General features: G+C 62.8%; 1 protein-coding gene across 2 annotated transcripts; it reads left to right on the forward strand.

The window, feature by feature from the left end:
* Nucleotides 1-4,801: 4,801 nt before the first annotated feature.
* On the forward strand, nucleotides 4,802-21,580 carry EPPK1 (epiplakin 1). Of its 2 annotated transcripts, none has more exons than XM_088059245.1 (2): nucleotides 4,802-4,901; nucleotides 10,059-21,580. In XM_088059245.1, the coding sequence occupies exon 2, from the start codon at nucleotides 10,094-10,096 to the stop codon at nucleotides 21,455-21,457; it is 11,364 nt and encodes a 3,787-aa protein (XP_087915371.1). In that variant the 5' UTR covers nucleotides 4,802-4,901; nucleotides 10,059-10,093; the 3' UTR covers nucleotides 21,458-21,580. The 2 variants fall into 2 exon arrangements, with proteins under 2 accessions (XP_087915371.1, XP_087915413.1); XM_088059287.1 differs by having other exon boundaries at nucleotides 4,867-4,986.
* The last annotated feature ends 966 nt before the right edge of the window (nucleotides 21,581-22,546 follow it).

The following is a 22,546-nucleotide window of genomic DNA, read 5'->3' on the forward strand; positions in this document are numbered from 1 at the left end:
AGTGGGTGGCAGCAGTGGGGAGAGGGGCTGGAGACCATCATGGCCAGGTGGGACCATCATGGCCAGGTGGGACCATCGTGGCCAGGTGGGACCATCATGGCCAGGTGGGACCATCATGGCCGGGTGGGACCATCATGGCCAGGTGGGACCATCATGGCCAGGTGGGACCATCATGGCCAGCTGAGACCATCATGGCCAGGTGGGACCAGCAGCCCTGGGTAGGACCATCATGGCCAGGTGGGACCAGCAGCCGCAGGTGGGACCATCATGGCCAGGTGGGACCATCATGGCCGGGTGGGACCATCATGGCCAGGTGGGACCAGCAGCCACAGGTGGGACCATCATGGCCAGGTGGGACCATCATGGCCGGGTGGGACCAGCAGCCCCAGGTGGGACCATCAGCCCCAGACGGGACCATCAGCCCCAGGTGAGACCATCATGGCCAAGCGGGACCATCATGGCTGGGTGCTCAGCCGTGAGCTCCTGAGCCACCCCCGAGTCCCACAGCCCCACTCATGGGTCGGAGCTGCTGTCCTGGAGCTGGCTGACCCCTCCACGGGGAGTCAGGGGCAGGTGCTGCCCTGCTGCCCAACTGCCCCAGCACTCACCCTGGCTGGGGGAACCCTGGGAGGGGGACACGGCCTGCCAGACATTTGTCCCATTCCATGCATCCCACACAGCTGGAGCTCCTCACTTCCTCCCACCCAGCGGAGCCTGGGTGCACCGTGGGGATGAGGGGCCGTGCCCCAGGGCTGGGGACTGGCAAAGGTGAGAGCACTCGGGTCCCCCCAGACACCTCCTATCCTCTCTCTGGGGTGTGAAGAGAACCGGTGCCAGGGCAGCTCTCCCAGCCCCGGGAAGCACAGCCCAGCTAGTGCCGCTCCGTCCTGGCTTTCCTGCCTCAGCACAGCCGTGTCCCAGGCTGCTCCATCTCCCACCCGCAGGCACCGGGCCCTCCTGCCTGCCCCTTGCACCCACGTCCCGGGCGAAGCCTTTGCCCAGCACCTCGGTGTGGTGTGGCTGGGGAAGGGACAAGAGCCACAGCCTGGAGCCCTCTGGGCCCCCATCCTGCCCCACGGAAAGCACCAGCCAGGCCCAGGGCTGGGACACCGGCGGGGCTGGAGGCAGTGGCACGCTGACAGCCGAGGCTGGCAGGGCTGGAGGCCTCGGTGCAGCGTGGGCTGGTGCTGATGGCAGCTCTGATCCAGCTCTGGGGCCAGCCCGTGTCCCAGCACGTGCTGAGTGTGCAGAGCCGTTTGCACGGCCAATGTGTGTGAGCACCTGAGCTCACCTGTGCGTGAGGCTGTGGGCACCGGTCCCGGGCAGCAGAGCCGCAGCGGGCACCGGTCCCGGGCAGCAGAGCCGCAGCGGGCACCTCCCAGCGCTGAGCTCAGCGTCTGACCCCAGCCCCGGTGACGGCTGCGCTCCTGCTCTGCCCCGGCCCCTCCCCAGCATCCTCCCGGGGCGGGTGGCGAGTGTGGCTACTGACACCCGGCCCGGCCTCCCCGTGCTGCTCCACCGCTGCCACCAGCAGCACACTGAGCCCCCCGAGCCGGGGCCTTTGGGCTGTCCGTGAGGCTGGACTGACAGCAGCAGGGACAGATGGACACGGCACAGGGCTGTCCGTGAGGCTGGACTGGCAGCAGCTGGGACAGACGGACACAGCACAGGGCTGTCCGTGAGGCTGGACTGGCAGCAGCTGGGACAGACGGACACGGCACAGGGCTGTCCATGAGGCTGGACTGACAGATGGACACAGCACAGGGCTGTCCGTGAGGCTGGACTGACAGACGGACACGGCACAGGGCTGTCCGTGAGGCTGGACTGACAGCAGCAGGGACAGATGGACACAGCACAGGGCTGTCCGTGAGGCTGGACTGGCAGCAGCTGGGACAGACGGACACAGCACAGCGCTGTCCGTGAGGCTGGACTGACAGAGGGACACGGCACAGCGCTGTCCATGAGGCTGGACTGACAGACGGACACGGCACAGGGCTGTCCGTGAGGCTGGACTGACAGACGGACACGGCACAGGGCTGTCCATGAGGCTGGACTGACAGACGGACACGGCACAGGGCTGTCCGTGAGGCTGGACTGACAGCAGCAGGGACAGATGGACACGGCACAGGGCTGTCCGTGAGGCTGGACTGACAGATGGACACAGCACAGGGCTGTCCGTGAGGCTGGACTGACAGACGGACACGGCACAGGGCTGTCCGTGAGGCTGGACTGACAGACGGACACGGCACAGGGCTGTCCGTGAGGCTGGACTGACAGACGGACACGGCACAGGGCTGTCCGTGAGGCTGGACTGACAGACGGACACGGCACAGGGCTGTCCGTGAGGCTGGACTGACAGCAGCTGGGACAGACGGACACAGCACAGCGCTGTCCGTGAGGCTGGACTGACAGAGGGACACGGCACAGCACTGTCCATGAGGCTGGACTGACAGACAGACACGGCGCAGGGCTGTCCGTGAGGCTGGACTGACAGACGGACACGGCACAGGGCTGTCCGTGAGGCTGGACTGACAGCAGCTGGGACAGACGGACACGGCACAGGGCTGTCCGTGAGGCTGGACTGACAGCAGCTGGGACAGACAGACACGGCGCAGGGCACCGGTGCTGCCTGCAGGGTGGGATGTGCCTGTGCGTGGGAGCTCGGCCAGTGGCAGCAGTTTGTGCTGGGAGCTGCTGGGACCCCTCACTGGCTCTGCCGGCTCAGCCCAAGCTCCGGCCGCTCCTGTCCGGACCCAGCGCCCTCCCCAGAGCCGCTGCCAGCGGCCGGGCACGGCCACTCTGCCAGCGCACCCCTGACACCCGCCTTGGGTGGCACCAACCCACCCGCGTGGGGTTTCTGCTGCAGGACAACTCCTCCAACACAGAGTGACCGTGTCCAGCTCCTCTGCGCTCCCCTTCCCCATGGCACGGCCCCACAGCTGGGCTGGCACTGCAGGGGTGGCACCCAGGCTCCGGGAGCCGCAGCTGCCCACAGGCAGGGGAGAGCTGTCCAGGCTGGTTGCTCCTCATCCTTGTCAGCAGCTGAGGAGCTTTGATGAAGCCATGCGTGCTTTGGTTGGATTTGCCCAAATCGCAGCTGCTCATTACGGCTAATTAACACCACAGCCCCTTCCCATCCCGCGGGCAGCAACAGCCGCCCTGCACTGGCAGGGCTCGGCACGGCCCAGTATGGCCCAGAACAGCCCAGAACAGCCCAGCACAGTGCACTGGGTCCGGTGTGCCCAGCTGTGCTGCCCTGACAGGGAGCTGAGACCTCTCCTGGCTGTCCCTGCAGAAGAAGGGGCCATGCCCACATCAGCTGGGCCCATCTGTCCGGTCACTGGCCACCGTGTCCGTCCATGCCTGGTGCCGCTGCAGCCCTGGGGCTCTCTGAACTTCCAGGGTGGGTCACAGGGCCCCAGGGAAGCTGCAGAGAGGTTCTGCTGGCCCCCACCCTGCGGGAGGATGAGCAGGTCAGAGCCTCAGCAGCAGGAAGTTCTGTGGTGCCGGCGCCGAGCCCTCTGGTGTCGCCGAACACTCATCTCTGTTTGCCGACGGATTAAGGCTCCTCAGCCTTAATCCACCTCAGCCAACGCCTGGGCAGCCCTCAGAAGCTTGTGCCGGTTTCTGGGACACAGCTGCCTCTCCATGGGCCACAGGAGCAGGGATGGGTTCGGTGGCAGCCACCGCCCCACCAGGGAGGATGCAGCCCCTGCCCCTCTCACCGGCCCTGTTCAGACATCGCCCCACGAGTCCAGGGCATTGTGCCAGCCAGCGCCTCTCTTGGTTCTCTGCGTGCCCCAGGTGACCCTGCCCAGGTTCCTCTGCCCTTCTGGACCACCAGCTTGGCCCTGCCCAAGCAGCAGGCACGGGGGACCACCCTGCCCAGGCGTTTGGCAGCACCATTCCAATGGGAATGCCCTTCCACCTGGGCTGCACCACCAGGACTGCCTGCACCCACAGCAGGCACCAGGGCTTTGTGCCCGCTGGCCCGTGGCACGCCGCATCGTGGGCTCAGCCCCGTGCCTGGATACCGGCACCTGTCCAGACAACACACTCCCACACACCATAAACATCTTGCCCAAGTGCCGCATCCTTCCCGCAGCACCTCGCCCTGCAGGGTGGCGGGGAGGAGGCTGTGGCACGACCCCCCTGCCCCGGTGGCCCCAAAGGCCTCTTTGCCCTGTGTGGTACCCGCTGCTCTTGCAGGGCCCAGGTACCTGTGGCACCGGGGAGAGAGCTCAGGGTGCCCGGGGGGGAGCAGGCGCTGGCTGCAGGGTCTGGAGAGAGGGTGTGGAGCTGGTGACGGAAGCAGGGCAGGGGTGTTTGGGTGACTCAAGCAGCAACGGGATGGTTTGGGCATGTTTTGGGCAATTCACGCTTCATACACATCCAGGGGCGTGGGCAAGACTGGGGGGAGCAGCGAAGGGTCCCCCTCTCTACCCCAGCTGCCATGGTGCCAGGGTTAGCCCTGCACCTGCAGCCCGGGGTCCGACCACTGCAGAGAGGCACCGGGGCCCCGCTGGATGTGGGGAGGGCTTGGGGGGTGATGGAGAGAAGGATGAGGAGCTGCTGGGGACGAAGGCAGTGCTGACCCTGGGCGGGAAGGTCTCTGCCCTTCGCCCTCACCTCCTCTGCGGAGGGCACAGCCCACGGGGACAGGGCCACCTCCTGCAGCGCAGCCATTTGGGGACCAGGGAACCCCTGCAAGGAGGGACCCCAGCTCCCGGAGCGAGCCGTGGGGAGGGCTGGCCCGCGAGTTTCTGCAAGGGCTGGGCCGTTGTGTCATCCCCAGGGGCGGGGAAGGGCCAGGTTTTAAAGGTGCGCTGGTCGCGGGCAGGAAGCAGCGGAGAACTCCGGGCACCTGCCAGGGCAGCCCGTTGTGCGAGCGCCGTGCGCAGGTAGGAGAGCTCGGGCGGAGCGGAGCTCCGGGCACTCCGGCCGTGCCGGGAGCTGCAGGCGACAGGAGCGCACTCGCGATCCCCGGTATGGCAGGAATGCGGCAGCGCTCCCGGTGCCGGGGTGGGACCGCGTAGGGCAGCAGCCGCTCGGGGCTGGGGCACCCCCGGCAGTGCTGGGGAGGTGGGAGGACGGCGGTCCCTGAGCCCGGCACGTCCCAGGAGCAGGACAGGAAGGCACGGCCGCCCGGGCAGGATGGCTCCCGGGAAGAGCCGGTGATGCCTCGAGGCTCCGATGGCACGGGCGGGCTCGGCTGAGGAAGGGGCGGGCGGTGGGACAGGGCAGGCGGAGGACTGGCAGCACCCTCCCACAGCACCCGGTGAGGTGGGTCCACGGTGCGGTGCGGTTGTCCCCGTGGACAGGGTGCGACTCCATCAGCAGCCCCCTTCGGGCACCGGGCAGGACCCCAGCACTGCGGGCCTGGGGCGGCCGGGCAGGCAGCACTGCCTGGGAAGGGGTGCTGAGCTGCCCCCAGCCCGCTCAGAGCAGGGCCCCCCAAAGCGCGCCCCAGCTGCCCTCCCTGTTCCCGTCACCCTCCGTCACTGCCCCAGAAAACTTCCCTACTGCTCTCCCTCCCCAAAACAGCGCCGGCCTCAGCCTGTCCCACGAGACACCACCCTGCAGACGCTCCCCGGCCCCGCCAAGATCCCACCCCCAGCCCCAGCCTCTCCCGGCACTCTGCAGTCCCTGCCCCAGCAGACACACAACTCCTCCGCCACCCTCTCCAGACACCGTGTCCCGCACTCTGCCAGTAAAACCAGTCCTTTCTCCCGGGCGCTCCCTGGGGCCCCCGGCAGCCGCTCCCTCCGCAGCCGGTGCCGCTCTCCGGGTGCTCCTTGCGGGTGCAGACGTGCGGATTGTCCCGCGGGCCGTGGGGCAGCAGCACCGCCGAGTGTGCGAGGAATGGCCCCGTGCGGGGGCTCCCGTGGCTGTGCCGGGGCTCCCGTGGGTGGCCGTGGCTGTGCGGGGCCGTGGCTGTGCTGGGGCTCCCGTGGGTGGCCGTGGCTGTGCGGGGCCGTGGCTGTGCGGGGCCGTGGCTGTGCTGGGATTCCCGTGGGTGACCGTGGCTGTGCTGGGGTGACAGTGGGTGGCCGTGGCTGTGCGGGGCCGTGGCTGTGGCGGGGTTCCCGTGGGTGGCCGTGGCTGTGCGGGGCCGTGGCTGTGCTGGGATTCCCGTGGGTGACCGTGGCTGTGCTGGGGTGACAGTGGGTGGCCGTGGCTGTGCGGGGCCGTGGCTGTGCTGGGATTCCCGTGTGTGACCGTGGCTGTGCTGGGGTGACCGTGGGTGGCCGTGGCTGTGCGGGGCCGTGGCTGTGCTGGGATTCCCGTGGGTGGCCGTGGCTGTGCTGGGATTCCCGTGGGTGGCCGTGGCTGTGCCGGGATTCCCGTGTGTGACCGTGGCTGTGCTGGGGTGACCGTGGGTAGCCGTGGCTGTGCGGGGCCGTGGCTCACACCGCTGCCAGCGCCTTCCGTGACGCAGCCGGGAGCGAAAGCCGCGGAGCAGCGGCTGCGGCTGCCAGGGAGCGCTGCCCGCGTCGGGGAGAGACCGTGGCCCCGGGGAGGGTGGCAGGTGCCAACACCTCTGCCAGGAATCTCCCTGCCTTCGTCGGCAAAGTCGGTTACTCAAAGTTTCCGATGGGGCTGACGCCTTCTGAGGAAAGGGAGTGGAGCCCTTTCCCTGCTGCACGCCCACCTCCTACCCCCGCCCGGGGAGGGGAGGGGGGCAACACCCCCCTTTGATTCCTCAGCCGCCCAGGCTTTCAAACTTCCACATTTATGGGCCGGATTCCATCTGATTCCGGTGCCGGCGGCCAGTTCGGTTCTGGGAACGTGTGGGGACCTGCCTGGGGCTGTCCGGACGCGAGAACCACACCGGAGCCACACCGGAGCCACACCGGCGCTGCCACCGCTGCCGTGGCCGCGTCACGGCCGGGCTGAGCCCAGCTCCTCCCGAGGGCAGCACGGCCGGTGCCTCCAGCCCGGCATCTCTGCCAGGAACGGGCTGCGGGGCCGGCAGCGGCTTTCGCGGCCGCAGGAGCGGGGCGGACAGAGCTGCTGGCAGGTGCCGCCAGCCCCGCAGGTGTTTTGCATGTGCATGGCACAGGATGCACGCGTAGGCAGCAGCTGTGGGCCCGTGGGACACAGGAGGCAGCGGAGCCCCTCGCTGCCGGCCCACAGCGCAGGACGGAGCAGCTGTCCCGGCTCTCAGGCAGCAGCTGGACCCCCCTTCCCCCAGGCAGGGACCCCCGAGTCCCCCTCCCCTCTCCCAGTCCTTCCCGGGGGCGGCAGCAGCCCCGGGGCCTCCCGCCCGTCCGCAGCTCCTGGCACGGGAGCCGGGCGCGATCCTGATCCTGCGAACACAAACAGCTCTGCCTGGGCAGATCCGAGCCGCGCTGACATCACCGGGTGGAGGGAGCCGGCTCCTGCCGAGACCTTTCCCCGGGCCGGGCAGCGAGCCCGGGGCACGGCTGGGACAGGGGAGCAAGCGAAAGGAAAAGCTGCTGGCTTGGCCGGGGGGCACGGAACGAGCTGGAGGAACACGTGCGGACGAAGCCGGGTGCACGGAGCCCCGCTGGAGAGGCGGCTCCTGGGGTGGGCAGGGCCCGGGCACAGCACCCACCGGCACCGTCAGGCTGCTTTTCGCTGCCAGCGCTTGTTTGCACGCGTGGAGCCGGGGAGGAGCCGGGTCTGTGAGCTCTGGGCAATGAGACACAGCCGCTCCGCACTGTCCCCCCTCGATGTGACCCCTGCGGGAGGTTCCGTGTGGCACCGGCTCTCCCTGGGGTTCTGCATGCTGGATACCTCGAGGCAGCCGAGCCCAGAGATCCCGGTGGGCAGCACCGTGCCCCCCCTGCCCGGCTGCAGGAGCTTGGGCTGGGGCATCTCCTGGGTCCTCTTGGCGCTTGGCCCGTGCCTCGCCCGCCCCTGAGGGCCAGTGCAAGCCCTGACAGACCCCGCTCGCCCCGGGGCTGGCGCTCTGCCCTCGGGGATGGAGCTCACGAGGGAACGAGCCACCGGAGCTGCCCCTCGCTGCTGAAGCCCCCCGCTGCAGGAGGTGCTGCAGCGTTGCAGGAGGTGCTGCAGCGCTGCAGGAGCGGGGCGCTGGCACAGGGAGGCTTCGCTGCCCGGGGGCACTGGGTGACCGCAGCTCCCGGAGCCCGGCACGCCCGTGCTCGATCGTGAGCACCCTCCAACCTCCCGCTGCTCACGGCCCGGTGCCGCGGCTGTGGCGGGTCCAAGTTATCGGGATCCAGTTTTTAGAGTTATTAGGAATGCCTCTGCCTGATCGAGGTGCAAACCAGACCATATGCCAAAGTCAATAGTGTGAGTTTTATTTGACAGTAAACATGCGAGAGAGAAGGAGAAAGAAATAGAAAATAGGTGGGTGGACAGAAAGAGAGTGACAGAGACAAGAATAAAGAAAATATCACCATTCGTGGATCCCAACCATTGATCCCCTCTCCAGCTGATCTTCTTGGTGGTGAAGGTCTCCCTGGGAAGCAGAATCCCATGGGTTCGTATACGCTCAGGCCAGGGAGGAAATCCCCCCTGGGATTGCCGTGGTCTCTTAAACAGACTCTGGATTTGTCACGTGCGGTCCTGTGGTGCCTCAGGAATGACTCTGGGGGTCTCTGATGGGTGAAGGCACCTCCTCAGCTGCCCCTCACATAAATGTCCCGTGGATGTGGCCTTCCCAGGGCTCCCACAGCCAGTTTGTGTAAGGGAAGAGAGGTTCACTGCCCTGAGCGGAGATTACAACACACTGAAACTTCCTCCACCCACCTCGGCTGAGGGGGAAATCTGTGCAAAGCTGCTCCCAGCAGATGGGTCTGTGGGCTATGGCCAAAGCAAGCCAGAGATGATTCTTAGCACGGCTGCTGGGTTTGGCCCACATACTTTTCCTTGTTTACTTGTTTACTTCTCCCCTGAAGAATGGGTTTCCCTTTATCTAATCTCAGAAGCTTGAGTTTCAGTCCAAAGTTCCATTCCTTAGGGAGGGGTGGGCTTCAATGGGCAAAATTTTATGTCAGTGTTTGAGGCATTAACTATTTCAGTCTCTGACACAAGTGCATCCTGCAGCTTTGCCAGCAGGAGGGCAGGTGTGGATTAGGTGCAATCTCACCCTGAGGTAGCCCTGGCTCTTTTCCTGGTGGCCACTGCTCACTGGGATGGAGCCTCTGCCTTCCTTGGACAGGGTGAGAAGGGGGACAATGGAAGGACAGGGGGGTTCGTGCAGCAGCCCTGTGGGAGCACATGGACCTGCATGCCAGCAACCCGAGAATCACACAATCATGGAATGGTTTGGCTGGAAGGGGACCTTAAAGCCCATCCAGTCCCACCCTGTGCCATGGGCAGGGACACCTTCCATGGGACCAGGCTGCTCCAAGCCCCAGTGTCCAACCTGGCCTGGAAAACTTCCAGGGATCCAGGGGCAGCCACAGCTGCTCTGGGCACCTGTGCCAGGGCCTGCCCACCCCCACAGGGAACAATTCCTGCCCAAGATCCCATCCAGCCCTGCCCTCTGCCACTGGGAGCCATTCCCTGGCTCCTGTCCCTCCGTGCCTTGTCCCCAGTCCCTCTCCAGCTCTCCTGGAGCCCCTTCAGGCCCTGGAAGGAGCTCTGAGCTCTCCCTGGAGCTTCTCTTCTCCAGGTGAGCACCCCCTGCTCTCCCAGCCTGGCTCCAGAGGGGCTCCAGCCCCGGAGCAGCTCCGGGGCCTCCTCTGGGCTCTCTCCAGCAGCTCCAGCTCCTTGTGCTGCTGTTCCCCAGGGCTGGGGCAGCTCTGCAGGTGGGGTCTCAGCTGGGCACAGGGGCAGAATCCCCCTCCCCTGCTGCCCACCCTGGGGGATGAGCTCAAGGCACAGGGGGTTTGGGAGTTCCTGTGCACTTGGACAGGGCACGTGGAGCTTCTCATCCACTGACTCCTTGAGTTTGGCCAGATCCCTCAGGATGGCACATCAGGTTTGGACACGTTCAGCCTTTGGCTGTCGCTTCCTCCCGCCTGAGAATATTTATGTTTCTGATTTCCCCGTGTTTAACATGCAAGCCACGAAGAAGTTGATTTCTCACTGAGCTTTCCGTCTCTGTCCTCTCTCTCCAGAGTCCTGAGCGCTGTGGAAGGCGTGCAGCAGGAGGATGGAGAGCAAGCCAGCAGTGAATGGCCACGCTGTTCCCGGCTCTCCCGGGGAAGACGTGTCAGGGACAAACCGCTTGTGCCAGGACACGATGCCGTGCAAACAGCAAAAAGCAGCTGGCAGGGACGTGGTGGGTCTGGAGGCTCCCAGGGAGCCCTCGGAGACAGCTGGCAGCATTGCAGGCGTCTACGTAGAGGCTTCAAAGAGGATAATGAGCTTTTATGAGGCCACCAGAGAGCATCTGCTGAGCCTGGATTCGGCCCTCTGCCTCCTCGAGGCCCAGGCAGCCACGGGCTCCATCTCCGACCCGCTGAGGAGCCGCCGTGTCCCCGTGGCAGAAGCCGTGCGGACGGGGCTGGTGGGGCTGGAGCTGAAGGAGAGGCTGCTCTCGGCAGACAGAGCTGCTACTGGCTTTGTGGACCCCTACACAGAAGAGAAAATCTCCCTCTACCAGGCCATCCAGAAGGAGCTGGTGGGGAGGGAGCAGGGCATTCGCCTGCTCCAGGCCCAGATGGCAACTGGAGGCGTCATCGACCCGGCCAGCGGTGGCCGGCTGCCGGCAGATGTGGCCTGTGAGAGGGGATATCTGGATGAAGAGATGAGCCAGCTTGGCTCTGACCCCAGCCACGAGGACAGCAAAGTGTTCCTTGACCCCAGCACAATGGAGAAGGTCACTTACTCAGAGCTGAGGAAGAGGTGTGTTGTGGATCCAGCCTCAGGCTTCCTCCTCTTGCCGCTGCAGATCACATTCCCAGGGCTGGGAGGGAGGGTGAGCAGCAGGGACCTGATGGACTCTGGCATCATCAGCTCCGATGTGTTCCGAGGCCTTGAGGAGGGAAGAGTCTCTGCCCAGGAGGTGGCAGAGAATGACATTGTTCAGCACTTCCTGCGTGGGACGAGGAGCGTGGCTGGTGTTGTGCTGCCCTCCGGGGAGCAGAAAAGCCTTTACCAGGCACTGAGGGAGCATCTCCTCGTGCCTGGGGCTGCTCTCATGCTCCTGCAAGTCCAGGCCTCCACCGGTAGCCTGACAGACCCCCTAAAGAACAAAAGCTACTCAGTGGATGAGGCTGTCAGGGTCGGTCTTATCGGCCCAGAGCTTTATGAGAAACTGTCTTCAGCTGAGAAATCCATCACTGGATACAGGGACCCCTCCACCGGAGAAATGCTCTCCCTGTTCCAAGCCATCAGGAAGGGCTTTGTTCCCAGGGATCATGGCCTTTGCCTTCTGGAGGCTCAGGTGGCCACGGGGGGTGTCATCGCTCCAGGCAGGCACCTCCGTGTCCCCATGGAGACAGCCTGCGAGTGGGGGTACCTGGACGAGGCCACCGGACAGCTCCTCTCCAGCCCTCCTGACGACGTCAAGGGGTTCTTCGACCCTGGCTCCAAGGAGAAGCTGAGCTACGCAGAGCTGCTCCAGCGCTGCGTCACCGATCCCAGCACAGGGCTCCTGCTGCTGCCGCTCGGTGGGGACGGCAGTGAAGGATCCCAGGGAACACTCGCCTTCCTTGACCACAGGACCCAGACAGCTCTGGAAAACACACAGGTACCCATCGCTGTCGGGAAATTCAAGGGCAAGTCGGTGTCTCTCTGGAAACTTCTCTTCTCTGACTACATCCAGGGCGAGCAAAGAGCTTTGCTCGCTCGGCAGCTCCTGGCAGGAACGCTCTCCCTGCAAGGACTGGGAGAGGCCATCAGAGCCGCCGTTGAGGAAAAGGCTGCCACTGCCAATGTCACCTTCAAGGGCCTGAGGGAGCAGGTGACGGCTGACCAGCTCCTGAGCTCGGAAATTATCAACAAAGACTTGTTTAAAAAACTCAAAGAGGGAGAAACATCGGCCAAAGAAGTCACCAGCATGGACACTGTCAGGAAGTACCTGCAGGGCACGGGAAGCATTGGTGGGCTGCTGCTCCCCGACTCCCAGGAGAAGATCAGCATCTACCAGGCAAAGCGGAAGGGACTTCTGAGGCCAGGAACGTCTCTGATCCTCCTGGAGGCACAGGCTGCCACAGGGTTTGTCATTGACCCAGCTGCCAACAAGAGGTATTCCGTGGATGAGGCTTTACGAGCGAACGTCATTGGCCCAGACGTTTACGACAAGCTGCTGGCTGCGGAGAAATCTGTCACTGGCTACAGAGATCCGTACACAGGTGACAAAATCTCCCTGTTCCAGGCCATGCAGAAGGAGCTGATCGTCAGGGACCACGGCATCCGCCTGCTGGAGGCCCAGATCGCCACGGGCGGCATCATCGACCCCGTGCACAGCCACCGCATCCCCGTGGAGGTGGCCTACAAGCGTGGCTACTTCGACAAGAAGATGAATTTAATCCTCTCTGACCCCAGTGATGACACCAAGGGCTTCTTCGACCCCAACACCCACGAGAACCTGACGTACCTGCAGCTGAAGGAGAAATGCATCACCGAGCCCTCCACCGGGCTCTGCCTGCTCCCTCTGAACAGCAGGAAGCGGCAGTTCATCGATGAGGCCACCAGGCAGGTGTTCAGGAGCTCCTGGCTGCCCGTCAGGTTCGGGCGCTTACGGGGGGAGAAGGTCTCTGTGTGGGACCTGCTGAACTCCGAGTACTTCAGCGAGGGGAGGCGCCGGGAGATTTTCAACCACTTCCAGCTGAGGAAGCTCAGCCTGGAGCAAATCCGACTCATGTTGGAGGAGGAAATGAAGAAATGGGCCCCCATCAAGTTCCCAGCCATGAGAGGCAATGTCAGCGCTTATCACCTGATGGAAACCGGCGTCATCGACAGGGCCCTGTTTGAGCAGGTGCTGGAGGGATCCGTCACCCCAGAACAAGTCCTGCGCATGGACTCTGTCAGGAAGTACCTCTACGGCTCGGGCAGCATTGGCGGGATTGTGCTCCAGCCATCCAACCAGAGAATGAGCATTTATGAGGCCATGAAGCAGAACATCGTGGTGCCAGGAGTAGCCCTGCCCCTGCTGGAGGCCCAGGCTGCCACAGGCTTCATTATTGACCCTGTGAACAACCAGAAGCTCCGTGTGGATGAGGCCGTCAGGGAGGGAGTCATTGGGCCAGACGTCCACGAGAAGCTGCAGCACGCGGAAGGGGCTGTGACGGGCTACAAGGACCCTTTCACGGGCAAGAAGATCCCCCTTTTCCAGGCGATGAAGAAGGGCCTGATCGCGGACAAGCAGGCCATGCAGCTCATGGAGGTGCAGATGGCCACAGGAGGCATCATCGACCCGACGTGTGGCCACTACATCCCCCTCGAGTCGGCCCAGCAGCGAGGCTGCCTGGATGAGGACACAAGCAAGGCCCTTTCCAAGCCCAGCGATGACCACAGAGTCTTCTGCCTCCCGGACAGCAAAGAGAGCGTGACCTACGCTGAGCTCATCCAGCACTGCCAGAAGGACGATGTCTCTGGCTTCCACTTGCTGCCTCTGGCACAGACAGCTGCTCCTGCCTACACCGATGAGCAAATCCAACGGATTTTCAAGGAAACCGTGGTGAAGGAGAAAGGAGTCTCCCTCTGGGAGCTCATGCACTCAGGGTACTTCACCCAGGAGCAGAGGGGAGACTTCATGGAGAGGTTCCGGTCAGAGGAGCTGTCGCTGGAGCAGCTGGTTGCTCTTGTGCTCAGGCTGGTGGGGGAGATGGAGATGAAAGCCAGGACCCAGATCTCCCTGGAAGGCCTGAGGGGCAGTGTCCCTGTGGTCTGGCTGCTGGACACCGGCATCATTTCTCAGAAGACATTTGAAGAACTGGCTCAGGGTGTAAGAACTCCTGAAGAAGTGGCTGCAATGGAGAGTGTAAAGAGGTACTTGAAGGGCACAGGCAGCATTGCTGGGGTCTTCATAGAGGAATCCAAACAAAAGATGAGCTTCTATGATGCCATGAAAAACAATCTCCTCCTCCCTGGGGCTGCTCTGAGGCTGCTGGAGGCTCAGGCAGCCACAGGATACCTGACTGACCCTGCAACAAACCGGAGGCTCAGCGTGAGGGACGCCGTGAGAGCGGCTGTGGTTGGAGAAGAGCTTACAGAAAAACTCCTTCTGGCCGAGAGGGCGGTGACGGGCTACACAGACCCCTACACCGGGAGCTCCATCTCCCTGTGCCAAGCGCTCAGGAAAGAGCTCATCCCCCTGGCAGAGGCTGTGCCCTTGCTGGAGGCCCAGCTGGCCACGGGAGGGGTCATTGATCCCATCCACCACCTCCACCTGCCGCTCCAGGCTGCCTGCAGGCATGGCTTCTATGACGAGGACCTCAACCAAACCCTGTCTCAGCTGGATGACAGCACCAAGGTCTTTTTTGACCCAAACACCAAGGAGAACGTGACCTACCAGCAGCTGAAGGACCGGTGCATTCGTGAGGCTGAGTCGGGTCTGTGGCTCCTCCCTCTGTCAGAAAACGCAATGTTCTGTGTGGATGAGCAGACCATGAAGGTGCTGAAATCTGTGACCGTTTGTGTCAACGTGGGGCGGTTCAAAGGACAGACCGTGTCTGTCTGGGACCTCCTCAACTCCGAATACTTCTCTGACAGCAAGAGAAGAGAGCTGGTGCAGAAGTACAAAGATGAGAAGGCTGAAGTGCTACAGGAAATCACAACAATTATCACCACAATCATCCAAGAGACTGAGGCACAAGGCAAGAAGTTTGCATTCAAAGGCCTGCGGAAAAGAGTCTCCGCCAGTGACCTCTTCCAGTCCCAGCTGATTGACAAAAAAACCCTCGATGAGCTCAACCAGGGGAAGAAAACAGTCAAAGAAGTCACTGAAATGGAGTCTGTCCGCAGGTACCTGGAGGGCAGCAATTTCATAGCAGGGGTCCTTATCCAGCCAAGCAATGAGAAGATGAGCATCTACCAGGCCATGTGGAAGGGCATCCTGAGGCCAGGGACCGCCCTGGTGCTGCTGGAGGCACAGGCGGCCACCGGATACATCATTGACCCTGAGAAAAACAAGAAGTTTTCAGTGGAAGAAGCGTTAAAGGTGGGTCTGATTGGAGGGGAGATTTTTGAAAAGCTGCTCTCTGCGGAGAGAGCCGTGACAGGCTACACTGACCCCTACACCAAAGCCCCGATGTCCCTGTTTGAAGCCATGAACCAAGGGCTGATTGTGAAGAGCCACGGCATCCGCCTGCTGGAGGCCCAGATCGCCACGGGCGGCATCATCGACCCCGTGCACAGCCACCGCCTGCCCGTGGAGGTGGCCTACAAGCGCGGCTACTTCAACCAGGAGATGAACCAGATCCTCTCTGACCCCGGCGATGACACCAAGGGCTTCTTCGACCCCAACACCCACGAGAACCTGACATATATGCAGCTCCTGGAGAGATGTGTCCAAGACCCAGAGACTGGGTTGTACATGCTGCAAGTTGTAAAGGAGGGAGGAAAGTACTTCTACATTGATGAGTCCACGAAACAGGCTTTGCGCTCAAAGCCCCTTCAGGTGAAAGTTGGAAAGTTTAAGGACCAAACCGTTTCTGTCTGGGAAGTCCTCTGCTCTCACTACATCTCCGAGCAGAAAAGAAAAGAGCTGGTGATGCAGTACAAAAGCAAAACCCTAATGCTGGAAGACCTGATATCCCTCATCTTAAAAATCATCGAGGACACAGAGCGAAGAGGAGAAGCCCTCAGGGTCAAAGGACTGCGGGGGGAGGTGTCGGTATCAGAATTGTTCAACTCTGAGATAATTGACAAGAAAACTCTGGATCAGCTGCAGGATGGGAGTCTCACGCTTGCCAGCCTCACAAAGAGGGACACCATCCAAAGGTACCTGGACGGCACTGGGTGCATAGCTGGGGTTCTCCTCCCACTGAGGAAAGAGATGATGAGCATCTACCAGGCGCTGAAGAAAGGTCTCCTCACAGAGCAATGTGCACTGGGGCTGCTGGAGGCACAGGCGGCCACCGGCTTCCTCCTGGACCCCCGGAACAACCAGAAGCTTTCAGTGGATGAGGCCATCTCGTCCGGGCTGGTGGGCAGCGAGCTGCGTGAGCAGCTGCTGTCGGCAGAGAAAGCCGTGACGGGATACACAGATCCTCAAACAGGAAGTAAAATATCTCTCTTCCAGGCTGTAAGACAGAAGATAATAGTCAGAGATCACGGCATCCGCCTGCTCGAGGCCCAGCTTGCCACTGGTGGCATCATTGACCCCAGGCATGGCCACCGCCTGCCCGTGGAGGTGGCCTACAAGCGTGGACACCTGGACGAGGACATGTTCCTCCTGCTCTCAGATCCAGACCACGGCAGCAAAGGCTTTATAGATCCAAACACTCATGAGAAGATCAGTTACAGCCAGCTCCTGCAGAGGTGTGCCAAGGACAGGGAGAGCGGCTTGTACCTGCTGCAGGTCCTGGAAAAGGAGGGCGACTATTTCTACATTGATGAGCAAACCAAAAACGCCCTGCTGTGTACCAAGGTCCAGGTGCCCGTGGGAAAATACAAGGGACAGGTGTTATCGCTGTGGGAACTTCTCTGCTCCGAGTACATCACTGAGGAGAAAAGAAAAGAGCTGGTGAAAAAATACAGAGCGGAATCCCAACACATTGTGCAAGGAATCATTGAGACAATACTGAAGATCATTAGAGAAAAAGAAGAGGACAGAAGTGATGTGTGGTTCCAGGGAATCCGACAGCAAATTACAGCATCAGAACTGCTCAGTGCAAAAATAATTACAGAGGAAACAATAGAAAAACTCCAGAAAGGAAAAGAGACAGCACAAGAAATAGCACAAACAGAGAGTGTGAGGAGGTACCTTGAGGGAACTGGGAGCATCGCCGGCGTGCTGGTGCCCTCCAAGGCTGACCCTGGCAAGGTGGAGAAGATGAGCATCTACCAGGCCATGTGGAAGGGCATCCTGAGGCAGGGCACGGCGCTGGTGCTGCTGGAGGCACAGGCGGCCACCGGCTTCATAATCGACCCAGTCAAGAACCAGAAGCTCTCAGTGGATGAGGCCGTGTCCTCTGGGCTGGTGGGCAGCGAGCTGAAAAACAAACTACTCAGTGCCGAGAGAGCCGTGACAGGCTACACCCACCCCTACACGGGACAAAAGATGTCCCTGTTCCAGGCCATGAAGAAGGAGCTGATCGTCAGGGACCACGGCATCCGCCTGCTGGAGGCCCAGATCGCCACGGGCGGCATCATCGACCCCGTGCACAGCCACCGCCTGCCCGTGGAGGTGGCCTACAAGCGTGGCTACTTTGACCAGGAGATGAACCAGATCCTCTCCGACCCCGGCGACGACACCAAAGGCTTCTTCGACCCCAACACCCACGAGAACCTGACGTACCTGCAGCTGCTGCGCCGCTGCGTGCCCGACCCGGACACGGGGCTGCTGATGCTGCAGCTGATGGACAAGGGCTCCGTGCTCTACCAGCTGACCGAGGATGCCCGCAAAGCCCTGCAGGCCGCCCGCACCACGCTGGCTGTGGGGCTCTTCCAGGGCCAGAGCGTCACCCTCTGGGAGCTCCTCTTCTCCCGCTACGTCCCCGACCACCGGCGCCAGGACCTCCTGCGCCGCTACAAGGCGGGGACGGTCACCATTGCGGAGATGATCGACCTCCTCACGGCCATTGTCACCAGGGCTGAGGCCCAGGGCCACAGCGCCGAGGTGGCCCCCAAGTCCCCAGAAAGGGAGGTCCCGGCCCAGCCCAGCCAGAACAGCCGTGCCTCAAACTCCCAGAAGGAACAGGAGCAGAAACGGGACCAGGAGCGGGAGCTGGAGCAGGACCAGGAGCTGGAGCTGGAGCTGGAGCTGGAGCGATCCCTCAAGTCCCACACCGTCGAGGTGTCGGCAGGCGGCTTCCACGGCAGGAAGGTGTCCCTGTGGGAGCTCCTCTTCTCCAAGTTTGTGTCCGAGGCGAAGCGAGGGGAGCTGCTGGGCCAGGTGCGGGCCGGGAGCCTGGCGCTGGCCGAGCTGGCCACGCTCCTCACCCGCCTGGTGGAGGAGGCGGCGCAGCGCAGCAGCAGCGTGAAATTCACGGGCCTCAGGAGGCAGGTGAGCGCCTCGGACCTGCTGGACTCGGGCATCATCGACACGGGCACGCTGGCCGACCTGGTGCAGGGTGCCAGGACGGTGCAGGAGGTGACGCAAATGACCTCGGTCAAGCGCTACCTGGACGGCACGGGCGTCATCGCCGGCGTGCTGGTGCCCTCCAAGGACGAGCCTGGCAAGGTGGAGAAGATGAGCATCTACCAGGCCATGTGGAAGGGCATCCTGAGGCAGGGCACGGCGCTGGTGCTGCTGGAGGCACAGGCGGCCACCGGCTTCATCGTCGACCCAGTCAAGAACCAGAAGCTGTCGGTGGACGAGGCCGTGTCCTCTGGGCTGGTGGGCAGCGAGCTGCACGAGAAGCTGCTGTCGGCCGAGCGGGCCGTGACGGGCTACTCTGACCCCTACACGGGCGACAAAATCTCCCTGTTCCAGGCCATGAAGAAGGAGCTGATCGTCAGGGACCACGGCATCCGCCTGCTGGAGGCCCAGATCGCCACAGGCGGCATCATCGACCCCGTGCACAGCCACCGCCTGCCCGTGGAGGTGGCCTACAAGCGTGGCTACTTTGACCAGGAGATGAACCAGATCCTCTCCGACCCCGGCGACGACACCAAGGGCTTCTTCGACCCCAACACCCACGAGAACCTGACGTACCTGCAGCTGCTGCGCCGCTGCGTGCCCGACCCGGACACGGGGCTGCTGATGCTGCAGCTGATGGACAAGGGCTCCGTGCTCTACCAGCTGACCGAGGATGCCCGCAAAGCCCTGCAGGCCGCCCGCACCACGCTGGCTGTGGGGCTCTTCCAGGGCCAGAGCGTCACCCTCTGGGAGCTCCTCTTCTCCCGCTACGTCCCCGACCACCGGCGCCAGGACCTCCTGCGCCGCTACAAGGCGGGGACGGTCACCATTGCGGAGATGATCGACCTCCTCACGGCCATTGTCACCAGGGCTGAGGCCCAGGGCCACAGCGCCGAGGTGGCCCCCAAGTCCCCAGAAAGGGAGGTCCCGGCCCAGCCCAGCCAGAACAGCCGTGCCTCAAACTCCCAGAAGGAACAGGAGCAGAAACGGGACCAGGAGCGGGAGCTGGAGCTGGAGCTGGAGCTGGAGCGATCCCTCAAGTCCCACACCGTCGAGGTGTCAGCAGGCGGCTTCCACGGCAGGAAGGTGTCCCTGTGGGAGCTCCTCTTCTCCAAGTTTGTGTCCGAGGCGAAGCGAGGGGAGCTGCTGGGCCAGGTGCGGGCTGGGAGCCTGGCGCTGGCCGAGCTGGCCACGCTCCTCACCCGCCTGGTGGAGGAGGCGGCGCAGCGCAGCAGCAGCGTGAAATTCACGGGCCTCAGGAGTCAGGTGAGCGCCTCGGACCTGCTGGACTCGGGCATCATCGACACGGGCACGCTGGCCGACCTGGTGCAGGGCGCCAGGACGGTGCAGGAGGTGACGCAAATGACCTCAGTCAAGCGCTACCTGGACGGCACGGGCGTCATCGCCGGCGTGCTGGTGCCCTCCAAGGACGAGCCTGGCAAGGTGGAGAAGATGAGCATCTACCAGGCCATGTGGAAGGGCATCCTGAGGCAGGGCACGGCGCTGGTGCTGCTGGAGGCACAGGCGGCCACCGGCTTCATCGTCGACCCAGTCAAGAACCAGAAGCTCTCAGTGGATGAGGCCGTGTCCTCTGGGCTGGTGGGCAGCGAGCTGCACGAGAAGCTGCTGTCGGCCGAGCGGGCCGTGACGGGCTACTCTGACCCCTACACGGGCGACAAAATCTCCCTGTTCCAGGCCATGAAGAAGGAGCTGATCGTCAGGGACCACGGCATCCGCCTGCTGGAGGCCCAGATCGCCACGGGCGGCATCATCGACCCCGTGCACAGCCACCGCCTGCCCGTGGAGGTGGCCTACAAGCGTGGCTACTTTGACCAGGAGATGAACCAGATCCTCTCTGACCCCGGCGACGACACCAAGGGCTTCTTCGACCCCAACACCCACGAGAACCTGACGTACCTGCAGCTGCTGCGCCGCTGCGTGCCCGACCCGGACACGGGGCTGCTGATGCTGCAGCTGATGGACAAGGGCTCCGTGCTCTACCAGCTGACCGAGGATGCCCGCAAAGCCCTGCAGGCCGCCCGCACCACGCTGGCTGTGGGGCTCTTCCAGGGCCAGAGCGTCACCCTCTGGGAGCTCCTCTTCTCCCGCTACGTCCCCGACCACCGGCGCCAGGACCTCCTGCGCCGCTACAAGGCGGGGACGGTCACCATTGCGGAGATGATCGACCTCCTCACGGCCATTGTCACCAGGGCTGAGGCCCAGGGCCACAGCGCCGAGGTGGCCCCCAAGTCCCCAGAAAGGGAGGTCCCAGCCCAGCCCAGCCAGAACGGCCATGCCTCAAATTCCCAGAAGGAACGGGAACAGAAACGGGACCAGGAGCGGGAGCTGGAGCTGGAGCTGGAGCGATCCCTCAAGTCCCACACCGTCGAGGTGTCGGCAGGTGGCTTCCACGGCAGGAAGGTGTCCCTGTGGGAGCTCCTCTTCTCCAAGTTTGTGTCCGAGGCGAAGCGAGGGGAGCTGCTGGGCCAGGTGCGGGCTGGGAGCCTGGCGCTGGCCGAGCTGGCCACGCTCCTCACCCGCCTGGTGGAGGAGGCGGCGCAGCGCAGCAGCAGCGTGAAATTCACGGGCCTCAGGAGGCAGGTGAGCGCCTCGGACCTGCTGGACTCGGGCATCATCGACACGGGCACGCTGGCCGACCTGGTGCAGGGCGCCAGGACGGTGCAGGAGGTGACGCAAATGACCTCGGTCAAGCGCTACCTGGACGGCACGGGCGTCATCGCCGGCGTGCTGGTGCCCTCCAAGGACGAGCCTGGCAAGGTGGAGAAGATGAGCATCTACCAGGCCATGTGGAAGGGCATCCTGAGGCAGGGCACGGCGCTGGTGCTGCTGGAGGCACAGGCGGCCACCGGCTTCATCGTCGACCCAGTCAAGAACCAGAAGCTGTCGGTGGACGAGGCCGTGTCCTCTGGGCTGGTGGGCAGCGAGCTGCACGAGAAGCTGCTGTCGGCCGAGCGGGCCGTGACGGGCTACTCTGACCCCTACACGGGCGACAAAATCTCCCTGTTCCAGGCCATGAAGAAGGAGCTGATCGTCAGGGACCACGGCATCCGCCTGCTGGAGGCCCAGATCGCCACGGGCGGCATCATCGACCCCGTGCACAGCCACCGCCTGCCCGTGGAGGTGGCCTACAAGCGTGGCTACTTTGACCAGGAGATGAACCAGATCCTCTCTGACCCCGGTGACGACACCAAGGGCTTCTTCGACCCCAACACCCACGAGAACCTGACGTACCTGCAGCTGCTGCGCCGCTGCGTGCCCGACCCGGACACGGGGCTTTATTTCCTTAATATTTTTAGAAAATAGTTATAAAACCTTTTGATTTTTTTCCTTGCGGAAGAATGTTGCTATTGGGAATATTTCTTTTGCTGCTGGTGTTTGTCTTTCTTTTTCTAAATTTTTTTACCATTTATGATCCCAGTGAGGGAATTTCCTTCGTGATCTCTTTTCTTTACCACCACCCACCCACATCAGATGCAGCTTTCAAGTGCCTCCCCCCCAAGCAGTGTTGTTGCATTGCATTGTGCCTCTTTCTTTGGTTTCCTTTCAGGAACAGAAGAACCAGCCTGGGTTATCTCAGGCCATTTTGGTGAAGTGTGTCATCCTCATTTTCCTCACACAGGTTTAAGTGCAGGTCTTTGTTCCATATGGGTGTTGCTGTGGGTGGTATTTTTATTCTCTGCCTCTCTTTTCTTGCCTGTGCCAGATATCCTCAGTAGCTTTGCAGGAGGGTATGTGGGTTGTGGCTTTTCAAGCCAGGACAGCGTGGAGAGCAGATTTCCGCATGGGCAGGATGCCAGGCCTGCGTTGGGTGTCGCTGGCACTGGTGGGACGCATCATCTGTGTTTGTTCTCCATGCCTCAGCCCGTCCTGCTTTTCCGGGAGTGTCTGGAGTACAAAGAGCCTCAGCCCGAGTGGTCTGGTTTCTCGCTGTGCTTTTCCTCCCTCCTCGCAGCCTCTGTGGGGATGGATCCTCACAGGAGCTGAGAGTGGACACGGCTGTGCCGTATTTCAGTCTGTCCATCCACAGTGGAGCCTCCGCTCCCTCCTGCTCCTGTTGCCCTCCTGTGTCCTGAGCTGGCTCAGCCCACATGCAGCGCTCCCGCAGCGGAACAGCCCCGCAGCCACTCTTCCATGCACTTCAGGGATGAATAATTCTACTGCTGTTTAATGGAAGGAAACTTACCCTCCTTAAATGTGCTGCCTTGGGCTGTTTGCCTTAATTAACCTGCTAATGTCCTGGAAAATGGACTTTCGGCCACAGCTGGTACAGCTGGTGCCTGGGAACAAGTGTGGAGGAGCTGTGGGACACCTCTCCGTAACCTGCTGTGGAGCCCAGAGAATTGCATGGGCTCAGAAAGTGATGGGACAAATTAATGGGAGAGAAGTCACAGA

Source organism: Pseudopodoces humilis, chromosome 1, assembly GCF_049639895.1.
Source record: "Pseudopodoces humilis isolate 2021_Gansu_Grassland_sample_001 chromosome 1, ASM4963989v1, whole genome shotgun sequence".
Classification (NCBI taxonomy): Eukaryota; Metazoa; Chordata; class Aves; order Passeriformes; family Paridae; genus Pseudopodoces; species Pseudopodoces humilis.

Coding starts and splice junctions, on each gene's coding strand:
- EPPK1 (XM_088059245.1), top strand. CDS start 10,094: ATGGAGAGCAAGCCAGCAGTGAATGGCCACGCTGTTCCCGGCTCTCCC.